Genomic DNA, 21835 nt, shown 5'->3' on the forward strand with positions numbered 1-21835 from the left:
GTTTTAATGCTAATTAAGCTGCATGAAAAAAAAAATCATCATATTTCCTCATTTATTCTCCCCCCTAGCTTTTTAGTGCCAGATTCTGAAAATTAAAAAATATATTTGTGTAATTTTTCCCTTCCCCAATGCTTTCAGAGAATGAACTGTCCTAAATTTTAAAATGATTCACCCACATAGTGATCGTTTTCATTTTACTAAAAAAAAAAAAAACCTCACAAACTGCATGTGAAAATCACACCGAGCCTTTCCCATCTAACTATTGAACTTCATGCCAACCTAATGCAAAAACCAACTCAAAGCACAATGAAGCAATATTCAGTCCATGATTTTTCTGAGTTGGCTGCACGTTCACCTTCTCTAATTATTTATGGATCATTTGAGGCCTAAGTAGTAGCAGATTGGGCTACTACTTAGGCCTCAAACCAACAATGGGCAAGATTCAAGCTACAGGGAAATAAAAATGAAGATATCTTATTAGATATTTTAATATCAATATTACTATTTATTCTTTTTGAAATGTAGGTTTCTTTTAAAGAACTAATATTGTACCTGCAAGTTTGTTTATGACTGCTTTTCAGTTGTTTTGTTCTTACTGTAACTACGTTCTTCGGAAATTAAATTATTCACAAAATTTTAATCTCTTGATTTTCAGATTATAAAATTAGTAAAAAAAGGGGGGAATAGTCAAGAAAATATGTTATATATAAATCGAGGCATGCTTCGAAAGCAGAAAAAGAAAGTATTAAATAAAATTAATTGTTATCATCCAGAGACAGTGTGACAAATGATTAAACTGTGTAAATGTAATAATAGAAAGACTAATTAGAAATAAACTGTAGTTTTATGAAAAATCTGAAGTGAACTTGTAAAGCTGTGTGAACTTTTTAAGGAAACTGCAGTTGTGTGAAAGGTGAAGTAAAAAGCCAATACTACGTAATAGTAAAACTAGTACAGTCTACAAATTCCTCATTAGTCCCTATAAAAGTTGAAGAAACATGATAATAATAAACATAAAATGTAAAATGAACACAAATAGTGAACAAAGAAGAAACAGATAATAATAAACATAAAATGTAAAATGAACACAAATAGTGAACAAAGAAATTATGTGTATGTCTTGTCAGGAAAAAAATGAATACACATCTTCTTACGAGCTGCAAAACTGCAACTTTTTTATTATTGAAAAAGTACAGCTGTGAGATTAGAAATCTTTAAAACTGTAGAAGTAAACTCTTTTTGGGTGCTTTTGTTTTATTTTAAAATTCGACACTGGAAAGATGTTAAGAACTTAAAATCAGGTTTGTGCTGTTCTTGCATCCACATTTGTACAGGATTAACAGTTAATCAATACTTCTATAAAATATTTTCATGATCACTAATTTTTTGGTTTGAAGTTTTGTACCTTCTATTTTATGGCCTTAAAATTTTTCTGCCACTTATTTTAACTCCTTTCCTGTAATCATTTTGTATATTTATAATATAAAAATGAGTTAGTTTTATATAGAAAATCCATATTTTAAAGACTGTCAAGCATCACAATGATTGAATTCTGATCAATTTAAATTGTGAATGAAATAAATGACATAGAATAATATCTAAGAGGTATGCTAGGGCTAAAATGCCAACTATTCGATTGTACAAGTTAAAAGAGCCAGGAAATTTTATATGCTATTAATTGATATAAAAACCTTTTATAGGAAAAAAAATCTTATAATTTATATCCGATATCTTCTTGAAGTGTTAATATCTTTATCATCTTTCCTGTAGTAATGTTATTAATATTTAAAAGTTTGATTCAAAAATGTAAGTAAAAATTTTATTTCCATTAGCTGGGTTGGGTATATGGACCAGAATGCTTGATAAAATGTCCACAACTTCTTTTTGCAAACTTCCAAAGAGCATGCGCAACACCAATCCAGGTAATTATTATTAAAATTATTCTAATAATCTTGAAATTCTTTTCAGATTGGCTGGGCTTATGGGCCACAACATTTGATACATCCTTTGCAGCTCCTTCATCAGAATTGCGTTTACACTTGTCCAACTCCTATTCAAGTATGATTTTATTTATTTTTAAGCTTTGGGAAGTGGATCTTTGTAGTAATATTTTATTGAACTCATAAAAGGAATTTAATGGATTACATCATTTAAATTTCTAAATTAGTACTTGCTATAAAGGAAAAAAATAACTAAAAAAATATTAATATGGTAGGAAAATAGTACAAGTAATGGATAATTTTTAAGTTCATTTGTTACTAATTGCTATGAATATAAATAAAATCTATAGCGTTTTTATCACTGTTTAAAGAGGATGATGCCAAATGTATCTCTTGAAACATAAGTAATTCCTCCCATTTCAGGAGGGTATATTTTTCATTCTCTTTCATTAAATTGCATCTATTAGAACATCTTCTAAATCTGGGAATATCACTTTGCTATGATATTTTCATTGCATGCACAAAATGTGTTTAATTACTACTGCAATGTATTTTTATAATGATCTATTTGGTTGTATATTTAAAATAAATTTTTTGTTTTGCTTATAGATTCAAATGTTTAGGTGGTGTTTAATGTAATTAATATAGAAAAGTGTTAAAAATATAAAAAAGGAAAAAATATGCATCTTTTATTAATATTATTACTCAACTAAAATGATTCAGTTTTATATTAATATTATTAATATTTTTATTAAATAAATTCAGCTGTTAACATTTTTATTAATAAAAGCCTATTCTGATTTATGTAACACTGAACCATTTTAATGAAGTATTTAATGTTTCCACATTCATCATTCTAAAACATTTTCATATCAACTAAGTAGCTGAGTTAATCTAAGAAAATTTAACATCTGTGTTAGTTCACAAATGGATTCTTAAATTTGCATGAGGTTAAATTTTGTTATATAAATTTTGTTTGCAATACTTTATTTGTTTTTGCCTACTGTTATTCGTTATAAGGAAAAGGCAGATGTGTTTGGTACTTCTTCCTAGATTATTTGCATTATAGATAAATTTGTTTAGATATAATCTGCATTAAACCTTTGTTTCTGTAATAGTTCTTCAGAATTTTATAAAAAGATTATTTCTGGTTTTATTTGTATATGTAACATATTTCTGTTTCGTTCAAATAAAGCTTCTTCCTTTTGAATATAAATGTAAACAAAAGGGGAAAACATTATTTTAAATTTTTTGACATGTAGTCACATCAATTTAGACATTATGCAATGATTGGCATGTTTTGTTGGTCATCAAATGCAATAAAAGCATTCAGGTATTTTATTTTGAAAATTAGTAATATTTGATAAAATTTCCATGTGGTGGTTGTAAAGTATTGCAAGTAATATTATTAAAATAAAAATGTTACAAAAGCACTGTAGTTATAATGTTCTGTTTGTAAATTTGAGTAAAGAGCTTTATGCAGAATCTAGTTAAGTATGAAGGAAATAAAAATTATTCTGATAGAGTGAAGTGTATTTACAATGTATGAGCAGATAGGAAGATAAAGATATCATTTATCCTGGCATTTTACAAGAAAATAAAGCTTAGAAGTTGCTTCATATGTGACTTATAATAGATGGCTAGCAAAATTTAATAAAATAACACTTCAATAAATAAAAAATTTTATAATTCTTATTATATAAAGATATTCAGATTTTTTTTTTAATGTTAAATTAATTCTGGAATTTCAGGGCAAAGTATTGGCATTGACAATGTGAATTTTTCTTCCTGTATTACAGAAATATTTTATTATATAGTAAAAAAGTAACTTAATCAATTCAAGAACATTTTTAGATTTCTTATTGAATATATTTTAGGACAGTAGCCAGTCTGAATTCAAAAATAGTCAACTTCTTGATATGGAAACATTGGTTTTAAAAATTAATTTACTATTGGCTAAAATAGTATGCATAAAGTTCTGTATAAAATTCCCTGAAATATCTTTAAAAATATTGAAATCTTAGGTTAAACTTTATCCTCCTTTTTATCTTAAAAAAAAAAAAAAAAGAAAGAAAAAAGTCTCACAGCAATGTAAATATTAATCCCCATAATGTTTCTAATTAATACAATAATGTTTCTGTGGTGTTGTGTGTAAAACACTATTTAGCTAGATAATTGCAAGAATCAAATTAAAGTGCATGTGCCCAATACTTACTGGCCTGAAAAACGATATGTCGTATATTGCATTGTAACCCTAAAATAGAGAATCATAAAATTACTTCACTTACCCACAAAACACATCTGCATGAGACTTGCAGAGACACATTTCTTTTCTCAATCTCTCTTTATTCAATTATTTAAACATTATCTGTATTAAATATATCAATTTGATAACATAGCACACAAGAATGGAAGAACATGAGAACAAGCTGTCTAGAGAAGATCGAAAGCAAAATTTATATCTTATTTCATTGTTCACTTTTTGAACTGGACATTCTTCCACGTTATGTGCACAGCTTGCAGATGTTGTTTTGTACACGCTTATATTAATCCTTTTTTTACACACATTCTTCTGGTCAGCACAAGGTAAATCCACGAGGAGACGAGCGGATGACACTAGCAGCAATTTCTTAATGCGAAACACATATTAACAATTTATATCAAGAGGGTTAAATTTTTAGCATAATTATTTTATAGCTGGATTAATTTTCTACATAATCTTTCAGGCTAATTTGTGCAATTCTCATGCTGCTTCGCTCCTTCTTCTCCATCAAAAAAAGACGTCATTGCATGAGTATGAGATATGCAAGGTTCGCAGCCCCGCATACTCGAGCAGGCCGTAGTCACAGCAAAGATAAGAGAAAAACCTGTTTGGCGGGTATTTATCTGCACATGCAGTTCTACGATTCCGTTTAATGTTACGATAGTGTCCATGCTGATGAACTGCGTGGTGTGAGAAATTTCTATTCTCAATAGTTTCTAATAATAATAACAATAGGAAAAACTTTGGGAAGTCTTCCTTTATTATAGTATTCAGCATAGCATGTGGATGATATTCTCCAGTGCTTCGATTCAACTGGATTTCACTGAAGCCAAGCTGCAGCACATCTCGGTTATTTTAAGGATTCCATCTGAAACCATCTATTCCATCTGGAACATTAGATAGATCAGATAGAATGAGATAGATTCTAATGATGTTTTCCCTGAATAGGTTTAACTTGACTGCTGTTCAAATTGTTTAGATTTTATTGATCTTGGTTCTAAATATAATTATTTTCCTCAAATTATATTTTTTAATTGCATTTTATTTTAACTTTTATTATTTATTTATTTGTTATTCAAATATTATTATTTACATATATATTTTTATGAATTTTAATTACTCATTATTTGTTTATTTTTATTTGTCATATCTTATAACCTTCCAATAGGGCTCTAGTATTTTTAGTTTTACAAATAAAGCTTTTATTTTTTATAGCCTTTGTGTAAGGTGCAAAAGCATTTCCCTTTCACTTTCAAGTTCAGTTGTATGGAATTCTCATGTTCAATTCTAAGGAAGGGAAAGAAATCACCGGGAGTTTAATCAATATGATTGGCAAGTGTAATGTCACTGGATATCAAAAGCAGAAGCAACTAAAGCAGTGATGGCATAAACATGAGGACAAGTCATTCTCATGTTCAATTATGATAGACTTCATTGATATGTGTCAAAGACAATCTTGTACCCCAGCCAACATCATAAATCAGCTTTTAGCATTTCAGAAAAATTTGATTCAATTTTGCAAAATTCTCTGGCATATATTAATCAAAGGACAACTAGAATTATTATCCCCTTCAGCTGGCATTCTCTATATTTTGATATAATTTATTGTTTAGTCCAAAACATTTTCACTGAAAAGTTGTTGAAACATATTTGTTTTTGCATTACTTTTATAACTTAGTAACAAAATTGAATGCCCACTTGTACTTTTTTACATAATCTATTTTCACATTCAATAAAATCTCAAACATACTAAACATAGTGGCAAAAAAGAACTTAGTGAAAAAGAAAAGCTAATGAAGATGAATTTAGCACATTAGTTTAATTTAGAAAGGCTTTTTGGAATGGCATCTGGCTTATATAGGAAATACTAATAGTTAAGGAGTTTCTTCAATTTTTCATGAACTTTCAAGTGGCACCTGATATATTACTTGACTGAATTTTTAACTATCTTAATTTAGCTTTAACTAGTTCTCTGTATAGTCTTTTTGTAAGATTTAAGTAGTTTTCATATAGTTCTTCTTTTAACATTGCTAATGCATTAACTATTATTTATTACTAATTTTTATTTTATAAATGCATTTCATATTAGGAAGCAGTTGCTATTGGTTTTGAAACTGAAATAGCACTACTTGGTCATCCAGATGGTTACTGGAAAGAACTTTCTGAAATGTTAGAAAAAAAGAGAGATAAAATGGCTAAGTTTTTATCTGAAGTTGGAATGGCTCCTATTATGCCAGAGGGTGGTTACTTTATGATAGCAGACTTTTCTGCTTTAGGTAAGCTTAATTACATTGCTTGCTATATGGTTTTGAAAAATTACCTATTTTACATTATCACATTTTCACCATCCAGCTGAAAATTAATTTTTGTGTAAAATTCTTTCACTCTTACATTTTATGTATCTTGCACTTTTTCAGTTATGCTAACCCTCTCCTGAATTCCCCCCCCAAAAGCGCTTCAAAAATTGCATACTTTTTTATTACATATTTCAAATACATATCTATTAGAATGAAAATATATATGCAGATATTTATAACCAAGATTTTTTTTAATATAGATTTCCTCCATGAGAACAGGCTTTCATAAAAATCAGTTTTAAGAATAACTGTATAAAGACAAAAATTCTAAAAATAAATCTCATTCAAACTACAATTTGCTTTATAGAATGAAATGTAAAGTATGTATACTAATGAAAATATTCAATATTTACATAAATTACATTACAAATTTAAGTTTTATTATTATTATTATTATTATTTTAAATTTTATTGGATTAGGATGTATGTGGCTTGCAGAATGGTGAGCTGTTAGTCTCATACAGTTAGATCTTTCAGGTCTGTCATATATATCACCATCTGACTATTTTTTGGATACTTTGCTCAAACATTTGCATATGAAACTTCAGAAGCTTTCATTTTTGCAATGGGTTGTCCTTTTTTGTAAAGCAAATAAACATTCCTCAGAGATTGTGGATATCCTGTTTTCAGATTCATCACTATCTGGAAATGAATCTGAGAAATAACAATCTGTTTTGATATTGCTGTCTTCAGAATAACGAAAAGTACTTTCAATATCATAAATATCACCAGGAACATACATTCTGTCACTTGCTGAACATTTTCTGAAAGCCATATTCTGAATGTAAAAAAACGATAACTGTGAAAGCATTTTGCAAAATTGGTGAACTCCTTTCAAATATTGAAACTGAGCTGACAATAATGCCATCTGTTGATCAAAACACAATTCAAAGTTTAAATGTTGTAGAAAATGTATTATCAACAATTAAACTGTGGAAGAACAGGATGCACATTTTTAAACAGAGGGAAAAATTGCATACCCATGAAAATCGTAGGAATGAGCAGATTTTGTTACTCTCGTGTTATGGGATAAGCAGTCTGAGGGTTAATCCTTTGATTTTGTTATTGTGCTTGCTCATCAGAATTATACTGAATTATTATTGCAGCAACATGTAAAATCAGCTAACTGTTGCTTGTATCAAATCCCAAAGTAAAACTACCTGTCTCCATTTATCACCTATTATTCTAATGATAAATAGCATCATATGAATATTATAAACAAAAAGTAATCCATAAAAGTGTTTTATATTAGCACAATCATCAGACAAAAATGTCTTAAGAGGTATAAATATGTAGAAAATTTTTTAATACTGTGTAAGGTTCATCCTAAGTTTCTAGCAGTTAATTTTTTATTAAAGCTACTTTCCTGTTCTTCCTAATTTCAGCTGACAATTTCCTACCATAATGTATTTTTAGTATTACGTTTAATGCAAATGAGTAAGAATAGTATTTAAGTCGAAGTTCCACTGAATTCGAGAGAGAGCTTCAGAGTTACCGAATAGCACGCGTTCGCCTTTTTTTTTTGGCTACATCTCTCTAAGCTGTTACTATGCTCGGCCATATAACAGGCCCTTTGATAGCTTCGCTAGCTTATTCGATATTTAGGGGCCAACTACTTAGAATTTTGATAGCTTCAGCTCTATCTTTTTAGTTAAGCATTAGTTAAGTCTTATTTTTTATTACTTTAAGTTCAAGCCCAATGAATGAATGGCTTTGTTGTATGCCCTGAGAAAGAGACCATCGGTTAAACACTTGTTTTGAACAATAAAGGGTAATTAACCCTTCTCGAGATTCTGTTCTTTAATTAAAGCAATTAGTCACTTAGTTGTTCATTAGGTTCCTCTACATTTAGTTGTTAGATAAAATGGTGAAACCCCACAGCTGTTTTGAATTTTATGCTATTTTTAATATAGAAAGTAACACCTATCCCAAAAAATTCATATAAACGTTATTCTTTTTCCAAATATTTTATAGTAGTTAATGGTAAAGTATACTTACTATAGTTGACAGTTTTAAATTGTTGACAGCTTTAAATTGTTTTAAATTGTTGACAGCTTTAAATTGTTTTAAATTGTGGACAGTTTTATGACTGGGAATCTAAATTAACTGGATTTTTCTTTTGTAACCAATAGTATCCTGAAGTAAAATCTTAATGTATTTTCAATAATATTTGAATCCATTTAGAATATCCCTATTGACTATAAGGAATTTTGGACATTGCTTTTAAAATCTTTCTCTATAAATATTGTAGTTTTCAAAAATTTCATGCTTCATTTTATTCTATGAAATTTCAAGAAGTATTGAATAATTAATAATTCACTGTTGTTATAGGATCCAAAGTGAATATTGATACTGAAGAAGGTACTAAAGATTACAAGTTTGTAAAGTGGCTGTCAAAAACAAAAGTATGTCAGTGAAATATTTTACCTTTTTGGATTTATCGTTCTGTTTTTAATGTTTATAGCATTAATACTTATGCTTAAATGAATGTTGATGTTACATTTCATCTGTGTATTATTTTTAGTAACCTGATATTTATATCTTTTGTGAAATAGTGCTTAATTTTATTTGTAATGTTAATTTAGCACTTATGCAATTAAAGCAGTAATATTAGTGTATCTAAGAAAATAACTTGGAACTTTCACTTCTTAGATTTTGAAATTTTAGTTTATAATTTTCTTTGCACTTCCATGCTAAAATATTAATATCACTAAAACATTAATAAAAAATATATTAATTCAAGTATTTTAGTTGTACCATTGTACATTTAAAAAAAAATGAAGAAAAAAGGACAGTAAAAAAAGAATTGTTTTCAAAGCATGAGGGGAGTAAAAATAGATTTCTGAAATTTAAAACAAGACATAAATCCATTTACAACTTTAGGCATTTATAAGGGAAAGAGAATATCTTAAGAAAATATGGCAAATGTAATAAAATATTAAAATACAGCTGATGGACACTTTTTTTTATGAAAAAGTATGTTATCTATTATTATTTTTATTAATATTTTCAGTTAATTAAGACACAATAACATGCCGAATAAATACTAATTCAGAAGTCAAACAACAAAATAATATAACGCTGATTTTTGTTGTTTGACTTCTGAATTTTCAGTTAACTTTATTATTATTCTTTTATCAAGAAATTATCTTATTTATTATCATTATTATTTTTATTAATAAATTCACTGTTTATTATTCTCTTTTGAATCAGTATGAATATGGTTCTTGTGAACCATGGTTACCTGCATCTTAGAGTCATCATTAACAGGCTAATTTTTTTAACCTCTGTTTGCAGGGCCTTATAATATGTTATCTTCTGAGCCAATGGAAACATTGGTAACGAGTATTTTAAACAAATGCTACAGAGTACTTTTTCTAAATCTTAAAAGGAAACTGATAATAACATTAAAACAAAAATTTATAGATTTTGAGTTGCATTGGTATTTACATATTATTGTGACCGCAATAGAAGTTGCAAAATTTTTAGAATGAGCCAAACTCTGGCAAGCATGTATATTAGCATTCTTTAGCAAACATGCTCATAACAATCCCTCAGTTAAGCTACAGTGCCATTTTCGTATGCATTCTCTTTGTTGTACTCCAATTGTTAATTTTTACAGACAAATCTTTTGTCTTTAACTCAATCTTAAAATATCTCTTGTGTACTTCACTAAAATGAACAATGATGAGATGGGTTTGGTAGATGCCGAGTTTGTGGAATCCTGTTTTTTTTTTTTTTTTTTTTAAGTGAAAAGAGATCACTATGTTCATGGAGAGAAGGACAGTGCTAAAAATGCAAAGAAAGATTTCGGAAAAAATATTTTAATTTTTTTAATGTTTCATGTAATTGTTATTTAATAATCAAAATTTGTACTTTAAAATGTTTTTTCTTTCAATATGTTGATAATGTTTGCCAACTTACAACTACTATCAATAGTTTGAAATTTTTTTTTTTTTTTTTTTTTAAATCTTGAAAATCATGAACTTGCAGCTGCTAAGTAATTTTTACTTTTGCATCCGTAAAAGACCACCAGTTTGTGCCTAAGTGATTGCATTAATACATAAGTACCAAAGCATATTTGTTTTAGAAGTATTTATGTTGTAAAAAGCACAAAAACATATCTTCTTAAACAAACAAATATGATATGTTTTTTTTTTTTTTTTTTTTTTTGTGGGGGAACATAGCTTTTAAAAAACATTTGCATATAAAAAGAAATGAATCTTTTTAAAAATACATTAAAATTTAAATACAGCTGGCTAATATTTTATTCTATATATAAAAAAGATAATTATTAATATTTTATTTATTAATGTTTTTCTTATATGTTACGGGGCACTGCGAGTACCACCTGTAAAAGACATCACATTTTACCACATATGCCAGAGACAGCGGCTTTTGGTATGAGTGGTAAAGATGTAAGGCTCTAGATCAAAAGGTCCTAGGTTCTAAACTCACTGGTAGTAGTAATCAGATGAATATGCACTCCACATGCGCCCTTTGTTGGCAAACATTGACATTAAAATATCAGACAGAAAAGACTGGGAACAATTATTCACATTACCAATTTTAGATGGCATGATGAGACCATAAGGTCAGCAACTAGAAGCTTCAAGACCTAAATGATCTCCACAGCAACATAAAAAGAACTTTATATATTTAAGAATTTAAAATACCTGTAATAGAAGAATTTCTATTTTAATCATTGCTGATTTGTTGTTACATAACCCTTTCATATAAATGTAGTGGGGGAAATGATGCTAAATAACAATTCCAACGTGTTTTCCACACCACAGAACATTTAATAAAGACAGACAGAAGAAGGTACAGATTAGATTAATCACAAGTGCCGTTTGATCCAAACAGGATTCCGCATAGCTTTTGCCAGTCTTATCACAAAACCGATTAGTGCCTACTCGCACTTGCTGAAGTATTATACAGTCAATTTACCACCTTCGCATGGAAAACTACAGTTCCTTATTCTACACCTTCACATGTAGACAGACATCTCACCACCTTCATGTGGGATAGCAGAAGAAAGTCTTTGTCATACTCCTCTTTCACCTCGCTGCTGGCGCATCGGTGAGGCCCTCTGGTGGTTGTGTCACACTTACAGATACTACAGCTTGTCTGTCCTGACACTTTTTCGTCCTCGAAAACATGGATCAGCAACACTGGAACATCAAGACAACACCTGAAAATAAATTTAAAAAAAAAAAAGAAAAGAAAAGGAAAAAAAAAAAAAAAAAAGAAAGAAGTGCAGAAGAACCACACATAGTTCTATATAGTAGAAGTCCACGGCTTCATGAGATCAGCTGCTGTAGTGGTACATACAGGACCTTCATGGTGTCCCAATTTTTCCACCTGGTAACAATCTTTGCCTTTCCTCGCTGTTACACGATATGGACCAAAGAACTTTGTCCTTAACTTTAGACCACCTCCATACTGCGTTCTTCGTATGGCAATTAAGTCGTTCACATTGTATACTTGTGCCTCTTTTCTCTTCTTGTTGTATGTTTTTCTATTCTTTTCCTGAATTTTTAGAATGTTTTTCCTTGCTTCCTCTCTCATATCTTCTCGATCTTTCATCATAATATTTCTTTCTTCTTCGTGGTGTCAAATGGAGAACTCTTTGTGCTTCTGCTCTTAGTACTGTTTAAGATCCTTTGTACATCTCCAACATATTTGTACCATTTGGTTGGATCACCTGTGGATAATTTGGATAGGACTGAAATCAGAGTGAGATGAATCCTTTCCACTTGTCCATTTCCTCTAGGAACGCCTGTAGTTGTAAATATGTGCTGGATCTTCTCTTGACTACAGTAATCTTCAAAGTCTTTAGAGGTAAACGGTGTACCTTTATCACTTATAATTCTCAAAGGACTACCGAAAGTTGATTGTTGCAGTTTCAGCTTCTTCAATGCCTCTTGAGCTGATGTAGACTTTACTGGATAGAGCCGCACGAACTTTGTGAATGCATCAACCACGGTTAAGATGTGATTCTAATTCTTATTTGTTGAAGGTAATGGTCCTATAAAATCGATATGAAAAGTGCTCAAAGGGATACTATCTTTTGATATGGGATTCAGCAATCCTTCACTCTTACCTCGTTTTCTGTCGCACAAAATACATTCTGCACAATTTGAAATGACTTGCTCAATTCATTTTCTAAGGTTAGGAATATAAAAGTCGATTTTCAGCAGATCTTCCATTTTAGACACTACGAAATGTCCCTTATTGTGGATACTACGTATGATTTCTAGTTCTAATGCTTCGGGTACAACAAGTAACTCATGACCACTGTCGAACTTGTATAATACTCCATTTTTCACTAGAAAATCTTTCTTTATCCTATGCTCGACTAAGGATTTTAGCAACTGGAGACGCTCATCACTCCTTTGCGCAGCTGCAATTTTGGCTGTAACTTCTCCCTGAGAACAAGTAACCATCATAACAGCGTTTCTACTTAATGAATCCACATTCATTTGTTGCCTAGATCTGTGAACAATTTCATAGTCAAATTCTTCTAGAAGTAACGCCCATCTCGCGACTTTAGGAGTTAGATTTTTCTTAAACATGGTCTTCTGGAAAGCATCGCAATCCGTAACTATCCTGACCTTAGATCCTAAAAGGTAATTCCTGAATTTCTTTAGAGCTTCTACTATAGCTAAAACTTCAAGCTCATAACTAGATAGCTTCTCTTGTTGGAGACTAGTTTTTTTACTCATGAAGTAAATGGGGTGTAACTGTCCATCATCTGACTTTTGTAGCAATGCAGCGTCGAAACCATGACTGCTTGTATCTGTATTCAATTCTAATGGTGCTCCTTGTTTAAAAATATGAAGAACCGGACGTGTATATAAAAGTTCTTTCAATTTATTAAATGCATCTTTTTGTTCAGGCCCAAATTTGAATTCTGCTCCGTTACGAAGAAGATCATTCAGTGGTTTTGCTATTTTTGAATAATTAGCAATAAATTTCCTAAAATACCCAGTAAGGCCCAAGAAACTTTGAATCTGCTTGAGGTTTTTGGGTTCTGGAAAATTTTGAACAGCCCTGGTTTTTTCAGTAGAGGGGCGAATTGTACCATCCTCAGTAACATACCAAAGAAATTATATTTTTCTTTTCAAAAACTGGCATTTCTTAAAATTGATTTCTAAACCGTATTCTTTGGCTACTTCTAAAACGCGTTTCAACTTTTCTAAACCTTCTTTCTCATTTCGTGCTGAAATAATAAAATCGTCCATGTAAGTAACAACAGTGTCATCCCAAATTAAATTTCTAAACATATTAAAAATAAATCTTTGGAACACACTAGGGGACGTGCATAAACCAAAATATGCTTTTAGAAATTCATACAAGCCTGCATGAGTAATAAATGCCAAATATTTAGTACAGTTTTCCTTCACTGGAACATTAAAAAAACCATTTTTTAAGTCTAATGTCGAAAAAACCTTTGCTTCACCCAAACGATCTAAAACCTCTTCTACTTGTGCCATGGGAAAAGAATCCTTAACTATTTTTTTATTTAATTGCCTGAAATCAAGACAGATTCGTGTCTTGCCCAATTTTTTCCTACACAAAACAATTGGCGAAGCATATTCGGAACATGGCGGCTTTATAATCCCATCCTTTAACCATTCATCTATTTGATTATCAACAATTTTTTGATCAGCAAAGGAATTCTCCTCGAACGCTGAGAAACTGGAATTTCATCTTTTAATATTACTTTCATTTTTAAGTCTGCACTGCGCGGCTTTTCTCATTTAACGGTTTATACTCATTAATAAGATTGGAAACAGTATTGCGTAATCCTTCATCTTTAATATGCGATAAATCTGTTTCGCTGTCTCCCTCAACGGCTGCAGAAATAAAAGACAAAAAATTCCTTTCCGAAGAGACGGAATCATTTTCATATTGCGTAATCATCACCTGGTCACAACAGATCATTTTTAGACAGGAAGGAGGGAAAATTACAGTCTGTTATCAAGTCATCAACCATCGCTGCTTCTATCTCTTTTTGTTTTTTGCTTTCGCATAAAGAAAAAACAAACTTCGCCGTTTCCGCATTAACCACGTGACCAAACGAACTTTTGAGTTCTATACATCCACTTCATAATTTATTCGGAAAAAGGGATTTCTTTACAACTATCAATTCACTTCCAGAATCTATTAAACATTTTACTTTCTTACCATCAATCAACAGTTCAATAAATTCTAACTTATTTCTAGCTTCATTATCCGATTCAATCTTTAACGGAGATACCTTTTTTAGAGACGAACTTTCCTCCTTTTCTACCCGTTTGGGACAATTTCTAGCAAAATGAAATAATTCCCCTTTACTCCCACATACATAGCAAATACGTTCTGGTTTACTACTACCCTGATTTACAGTTCTAAGCTTTTACTATTAAATCACTTTTCTTTAAATTATTTAAGAAACACATTTTAAAAATGAAACAAAAGTATCACTATCTTCAAGAAAGAAATAAAGCAAAGTTTTCACAGTACCTTCTCTGAAGTATTCAAATATCAAGTATCCAAATATCCTGGCTGAGTCCCCAGATTTTTTGTAGCGAGGGAATTAAAGATGCTAAATAACAATTCCAACGTGTTTTCCACACCACAGAACATTTAATAAAGACAAACAGAAGAAGGTACAGATTAGATTAATCACAAGTGCCGTTTGATCCAAACAGGATTCCGCATAGCTTTTGCCAGTCTTATCACAAAACCGATTAGTGCCTACTCGCACTTGCTGAAGTATTATACAGTCAATTTACCACCTTCGCATGGAAAACTACAGTTCCTTATTCTACACCTTCACATGTAGACAGACATCTCACCACCTTCATGTGGGATAGCAGAAGAAAGTCTTTGTCATACTCCTCTTTCACCTCGCTGCTGGCGCATCGGTGAGGCCCTCTGGTGGTTGTGTCACACTTACAGATACTACATATATAAGCCATTAACAGTTAAGAGTAGTGAAAACTGCTAGCAAACCCAGGTTTTAATTGCAAGAAAGTAAGCTTGCTGCTTGCATTTAACTGAGTCTTATCTATGTTACACATGGAAGAAACTACAAAACCCCCCATGCAGCTTGCCTGTTTACCTAGACTTGAACCTAGATTTAACTACCAGTGTACAATTGTTTTACCCCTCGGCCATTTGCATGGCTGTTTTATGATTTCCCTCATGTATAATATAATACAAGACAACTCCTTCTGAAAATTCCTTACATAGAGGAAGTGTGCCTTAAGAATGCTTTTTAAGGAGATAACCTCTGTTTACTTTGCTGTAGTAAAATAAACAAACAATAAATGTTTTATGTAATTACAAATTAGAATCAATAGATTAAGTTATTTAATTAGCAATGACTTTTTTTTCAGTTTATTAAGCTAATGTCTAATTTTGCATGCTTTGAAAATATATCATGGTTAAATGTCTAATATTCATTATGTGATATGCTGAAACAATTTTACAGATCTCTTAAAATTCAAGACTTACTGGTTAATAGTTTGGGATAGCCAGCAACATATAAAGCTGAATATTTTTAACCTTTTTTGTATAGTAAAATAATTAATATAAATGTGTAATATTATAATAGTAAAATAATTAATATTAATGGAATATCATAGAATATATAAACAGTCTGAAGTTTCCCGATTAACATTTTTGCTGTTGGCCAAGTGAAGTTGTATTGATAGTTAATGTTGTGTTATAGGAATAGATTGTACCCATATGCCCACTTACTTATTACAAGAAGTATGATTTAAAAGAGGTAACAAAAGATTATTATGTGTACCATTACTAAGCCTTTAAGCATAGAATTTTATTACAACATGCCAGTGCATGATGATGCCAGTGCACGAGGGGTAAAATTACTTCTGCCGTATTGCTATGCCATATTACCCACTGACACATGGCATTTTAAAAGTGGAGTAAAATAAGTAACAATATGCATTATTTTGGTATGAAACTATATCACAAGCAAATATATATATTGCAAATGAATTTATTACAAGATAGTTACTGTAATATTGTTCTAAACTATATATTTCAGAATGTTTTTCATGTATGATCTTTGCATGATATGAAACTGCACGATATGTTTCCATTCCAAACCACATACATTTACAACTAGTTTCTGACCTTCACTCCACGCCAATACCAGCATATATATTTGAAACATAATGCTGATTGAACTTAAAAATAAACAATGAGATGTTGCTTTTACAGTGCCAGTGTGTGAAACACCTGAAGTATCACCCCACACCACACGCAAGAGCATCATTGGCTCTTCAGCATTAACTCCAGTTATGTGCCAGTGTGTGATCAGCATTGAATGTGTTAAATGCAACATTGTTTACTCTATAATATGTGGCATATTAATTGATTACTGATTATTAGTTGATCTTGCAATGATTGTATAAAATATATCAAATAAAAACTCGCTAACAATTGTATCCTTGAGCATATGTGTTTATGTCTTTAGGTTCATGAACATACATTGATGAGGTAATGAAAATATGAACCAGTTTTTGCTAGAATAATCTCCATGGAATGAAAATAGTGTTAGGAAGACAGATATTCTTGACTGCATTGTTATAATAAATTAGTTAAAATAATGGATGTTGATCAATAGTTGGAATAGCAGTCATTCTATAACTACAAAAATGAATGTAGTCATTACACATTAGTATAAAAACTTATGCTCATCCTTAGAAGATATTTACTTTAAGTAGATTACAATTTCTGAGCTTTTTTCTCCATGTACATATATCTTTGTGAAATGGGATAAAAAATGCTGATTTGCGTTTTCTATAACATTACATGTTTAGTGATCATAGAATGAAATTTTTTTTTTCTTCTCCTAGAAACTTCAAGGAATCCCGCCAAGTGCCTTTTATTGCAATGAAGATAAACATTTAGCACAAAATCTAATTAGATTCTGTTTTATAAAGGTGAGTTTTAAAAGTTTTGTACAAATTCAACTGCTTTTCTAAAACCTGTGTCAAGTTTTTTTTCTTTTTTTTTTTTTTTTTTTTTTTTAATTCATAATTTGAACTCTCATGAATCATCATAAAATCTTAAAAATGTCTAAATTTTTTATTAGTAGTTTATTTTGCAGATAAATGTATTGAGTTGTTTGCTTATGTTATGGGGCTATTTTTAATCATTTAATATATTTCAATTTATTATAAGTTATTAATGTGTAATTTATTTTATGTCATTTTTCATATATACCTGGCTGATCAGGAAATAACAAAATAAAACCTACTAAATTTTTAAAAAAATCTTGAGTTAAATTTTATCAATGCTAGTTTAAAAGTAGTCCTTCCTGCATTTATGCAGTAGTTGTTTTATATTTAGTAATAATGTTACAGTGGAGCTGTCTAAGTCTTGTTTGAAATGTGCTTAGCTTTGCTGCTCGCAGAGACAAAACATTAGCCACCCAAAAGGTATAATGACTAACTAATAATGCTAATTATCATATGAAAAGGCCTGGGTTTGAATCTCAGAGAAGGCATGGATGTTTGTAAAATATGTAGTGTTTGTGCAGCATGGAAGCACTCAAAGTATACAACAAGCTGAAAGTCCTCTTGAGTAATATGATGGCAGGGAAAGAGGGGTGGAAGATCCTCAAATCCAACCCCTAGGGTGCTTCAAAATTTTAAGTGGGAAAAATTGTAGTGTCACCTGTATAGAGCTTAAGGATCATGCCAATGATGGATGAAATGTTGCACTCCGTGCCTTAATAAAATTTGTGCTCTTGTTCTGATTAGGTTGGACAAGCGAGTTCTGATTAGGTTGGACAAGCAAACCACAGCAACAAATATGATCCTTCACTTTAGATTTCAGCCTTTGATAAAAGCCCTCAGACACCACATCTTTGAGTAAAAGGATGATACCCACTGGGAATTTTGTTTGTGTCAAAATTTATTGCTTCTGTGGGAACTGTAAATCATACACTGTCATGATGAAGCAGAAGATTATATTTTTGAATGAGTTCTTTTGTCATAAATATCCTCTTTTAAGTGTACTTCAAAGTGTCACAATAAAACAATTTATTGATTGTCTGACTTCGAAAACTGAATTTTTAATTCAGCATTATCCTTTCAGATTAAAGAAAATTATGAATACAGTTCTCCCCCCTTTTTTTTCATTCCTAGCTTTAATTCTCATTCCTTTTCATGGAGAACTTGAGATCTCTCATTTTGGGCTTGCTTCATCTCAAAGTTTATGAATCACCCTTTATTATGGTTTGAGACATTGACTGTAGAGAGCAGTCAAGCTATACTCCACAGACGCTGGCCAGTCTTCAATTAAAAGATTATGATGGATAATTTCGGTCATTGTGTAAGACCTGATAGTAAAGCAAAGTGTGGACGAGGATTGTTTTGAAGAGTGATGAGACCAGACTTAATTCAAATATGTCTTAATTTTGTTTACCATGTCTGGGTTGTTTTCAATCAGCATGGTACAATAAGGTGACTTTTATTGTTCTGAAGCTTAAATGATAAAGCTTGAGCAAAATTAATTTTTCATATGATAGACTTTTAATGTTGGTTACATTTCTAGTTCTTTTAAACAGCCAATGCAGTTTGTAATGAATTGCATAAATCTGATGTTCATTTAAAGTAATGAAGCATTTTAAGTCTTCATCTTTTGTTTAATTTCTAAAAATGTATGATTTTAGAATATGTAATAAAGAATTTTATATGTATTTTACATTTTAAAACACTGATTGTTTTATACTGTTTTTAGTGTTAATACCCACTTTTTCTTTAACTTTTAGGAAGATTCAACTCTTGAACAAGCTGAAAAAATAATAAATGATTTAAAGAAATCATTATCTGCATGATTTTGTAAATATTGTATCATAGTATGCAATATATGTTATGATTATATACTATTTTGGAAAATGGTCTGTTTCTAATAAAGTTTATTTTATTAAATTAATACATGACTGCATACAATTCTAAACCCATTTACTTATACATACAAATATATACAATAATGGTTCTAATAATAAAATAAATAAAACAAGCTCAAAACAATGTTAATTTAAAAAAATACGGTAACATTCTCAGTATTTATTTCTGTTGCACACATAAAGGTTTGTTGTTAAAGTTTATGTATGATTTGATAAGTGAAAGAAGCAAAATTTTATTAAAAAACAAATATAAACTGATTATTTTTTACTGTGGTGAGGAATTTTTAACCATTGTCTTTAAAATGAAAATTTTAGTAATAATATCGATGTAGTTTGGACCTTAAAAAAGTGGATTTCAATTAAAATGAATGGCTATTTTTTCTTAGTATTAAAATGATGTATTGTATTTGGGGTTTAAATGTATTACATTCCTCTGCATTATTAATAAAAATGTAATTTTATATATGGGGAAATTTTGAAATTAGTAATTAATAAAATACAGCTTTCATTATGTATTGATTTTGCAAGATAAGGTAACCATTCCATGCAAATCCATTTATTTTTTAGGACTAGCAAGTTCTTTAAACTATACTGAGCATAATTTATTTTAAACTAATACCAAATACTGACTGAATTTTACCAGTTTTTATTTTTTCTTTGTTAATGTTTACCAGTTTTTATTTTTTCTTTGTTTATTTTTTCTTTTGTATCTGATAGGTAAGAGGTATAAGTTTTTATGTTGATATATTAAAGGACTTGCAAAACGTCTATCAATTTTTTTTAAAATTTTGATATTTAATTTATCAGAGTCTTAAATATTTGGCATATCCTTTTTTATTAATTTCTAGAATGTTAATGATGTTTTATGCGGTGTTAAATCTGTGTAATTTCAATAACATGATGAGAAATGACAGATTTGTAATGTTTATACACTATCATTAAATGATTAATAATTTAGTTGCACTGAAGTCATGATATATACTCCTCTAAGATCTCAAGTTTTGGTATTACAATGCAAATACTTTTGTTTATGATTGCATATGAAAGGAGAGCATATGAAATATATATATCGCAACAAATTAATGCATCTTTTTAAGCAATACCTACATTTAATGTGTGTCACTGTGAATGTCCAACTTTACTGCCATGTTCATCTTTTGGCAGTAAATGGAATGTTTATCTCTTTCATACATGTTTTCTTGGCACCAAACCAAATGTCTTCCCCAGTAAGAATTGGCCTTTATCCGAGAAGTTAATTGTGCCCATGATTTGAGAGATTTTATAGATTTCTAATGGTCTGCAAAAAAGACCAATCAGTGTTAATAATAATAACTTTTCTAGCAATCATTCTTGCTAGCATGGTTGAAGATTCTTACAACAAAGATCAACTGAGAGTTTAGTATCATTCTTAGCCCCGTGAGGTTCACATGCATGGTCTCTTCGGAACCACGGGACTGTCGTGTCCTTGCCAAGTATTAAACATGCATCTGATCTTGTCTGAGCTCTGAGGTCCTCGCTACTGAACTGTAATAAAAGAAGCATTTGTTATTTTAGATGTAAGTCATAACTTTTAATGTTAATAGAATTGTACTTTTTATACATTACTGCATAAATTTAATTACAATGGCATCATATATATATATATATTATATACACATATTCTATTTCTTTGAAATTATAATATTGCTGACTCGTTGTTTACCAGCTTTCCATATTATTTTTTAATTTCATTTCTTTTATGAAGAAAGTATTAAATCCATTGAAAAGGGGTTACTCACAGAACAATGAAAATCATGATTGAGAAATTCATACAAATAAAGAAATTATACAGACATATAGATTTCCACAGTAATTCTATAATATGGCAATATATAGTAATATTAAAAGATTCTTATGGATTTTAAGGAGGCTGTGATATTGTGTACTGTAATGTCTTAACATACAAAATATTGTTTCATAAAAAAATGTAACTTATTTTTAAAGTTGATGATTATGCAGACTGACAAAAATGATGAAACTGATTTTTTAATATAATAAACAAAATTAGTAAAGCATCTGTAGTTTCAGGCATGAAGAAAAAATCCAAATGGTTCCATGATTTTTTTTTTTTTTTTTTTTTTTTTTTTAGATATTCCGAGAAGTGATGCGGTTAAATTTTGATCAACTGAGATTGGGAAAAAATTTGAGACTTTATGCAAATTATGCTTGGAAATCATCTAAAATTCCACACAGATCTGCATATATTTAAAAAAAAAAAAAAAAAAAAACAAGATGCAAAATTACTGTATGCATCAATTTAATTTAAAAAGTCAAATTTTTAATCATACATTTGTATAAG

The 21835-nt window shown here is 29.9% G+C and overlaps 2 protein-coding genes across 5 annotated transcripts in view; one reads left to right on the forward strand and one right to left on the reverse strand.

Moving 5' to 3' along the window:
• The window catches only part of Kyat (Kynurenine aminotransferase), a 49792-nt gene extending 30269 nt beyond the window's left edge, over nt 1-19523 (forward strand). For 3 of the 4 annotated variants that reach the window (XM_085806745.1, XM_085806746.1, XM_085806748.1), the window contains 5 exons: nt 1969-2058; nt 6293-6479; nt 8892-8965; nt 17438-17524; nt 19360-19523. In XM_085806745.1, the coding sequence (XP_085662871.1) occupies nt 1969-2058; nt 6293-6479; nt 8892-8965; nt 17438-17524; nt 19360-19425 (504 nt within the window). In that variant the 3' untranslated portion in view covers nt 19426-19523. Of the gene's footprint in view, nt 1-1832; nt 1923-1968; nt 2059-6292; nt 6480-8891; nt 8966-17437; nt 17525-19359 lie in introns of all 4 variants that reach the window. The other variant, XM_085806747.1, reaches the window with a different exon arrangement.
• Nucleotides 19490-21835, reverse strand: part of LOC118186784 (uncharacterized) — a 43120-nt gene continuing 40774 nt past the window's right edge. The window contains exon 3 of the mRNA XM_035356928.2: nt 19490-21021. Coding sequence (XP_035212819.1) covers nt 20851-21021 — 171 coding nt within the window. The 3' untranslated portion in view covers nt 19490-20850. The remainder of the gene's footprint in view (nt 21022-21835) is intronic.

Source organism: Stegodyphus dumicola, chromosome 12 (genome assembly GCF_044657685.1).
Source record: "Stegodyphus dumicola isolate Sdum_Otavi_A_Nest chromosome 12, ASM4465768v1".
Lineage (NCBI taxonomy): Eukaryota > Metazoa > Arthropoda > Arachnida > Araneae > Eresidae > Stegodyphus > Stegodyphus dumicola.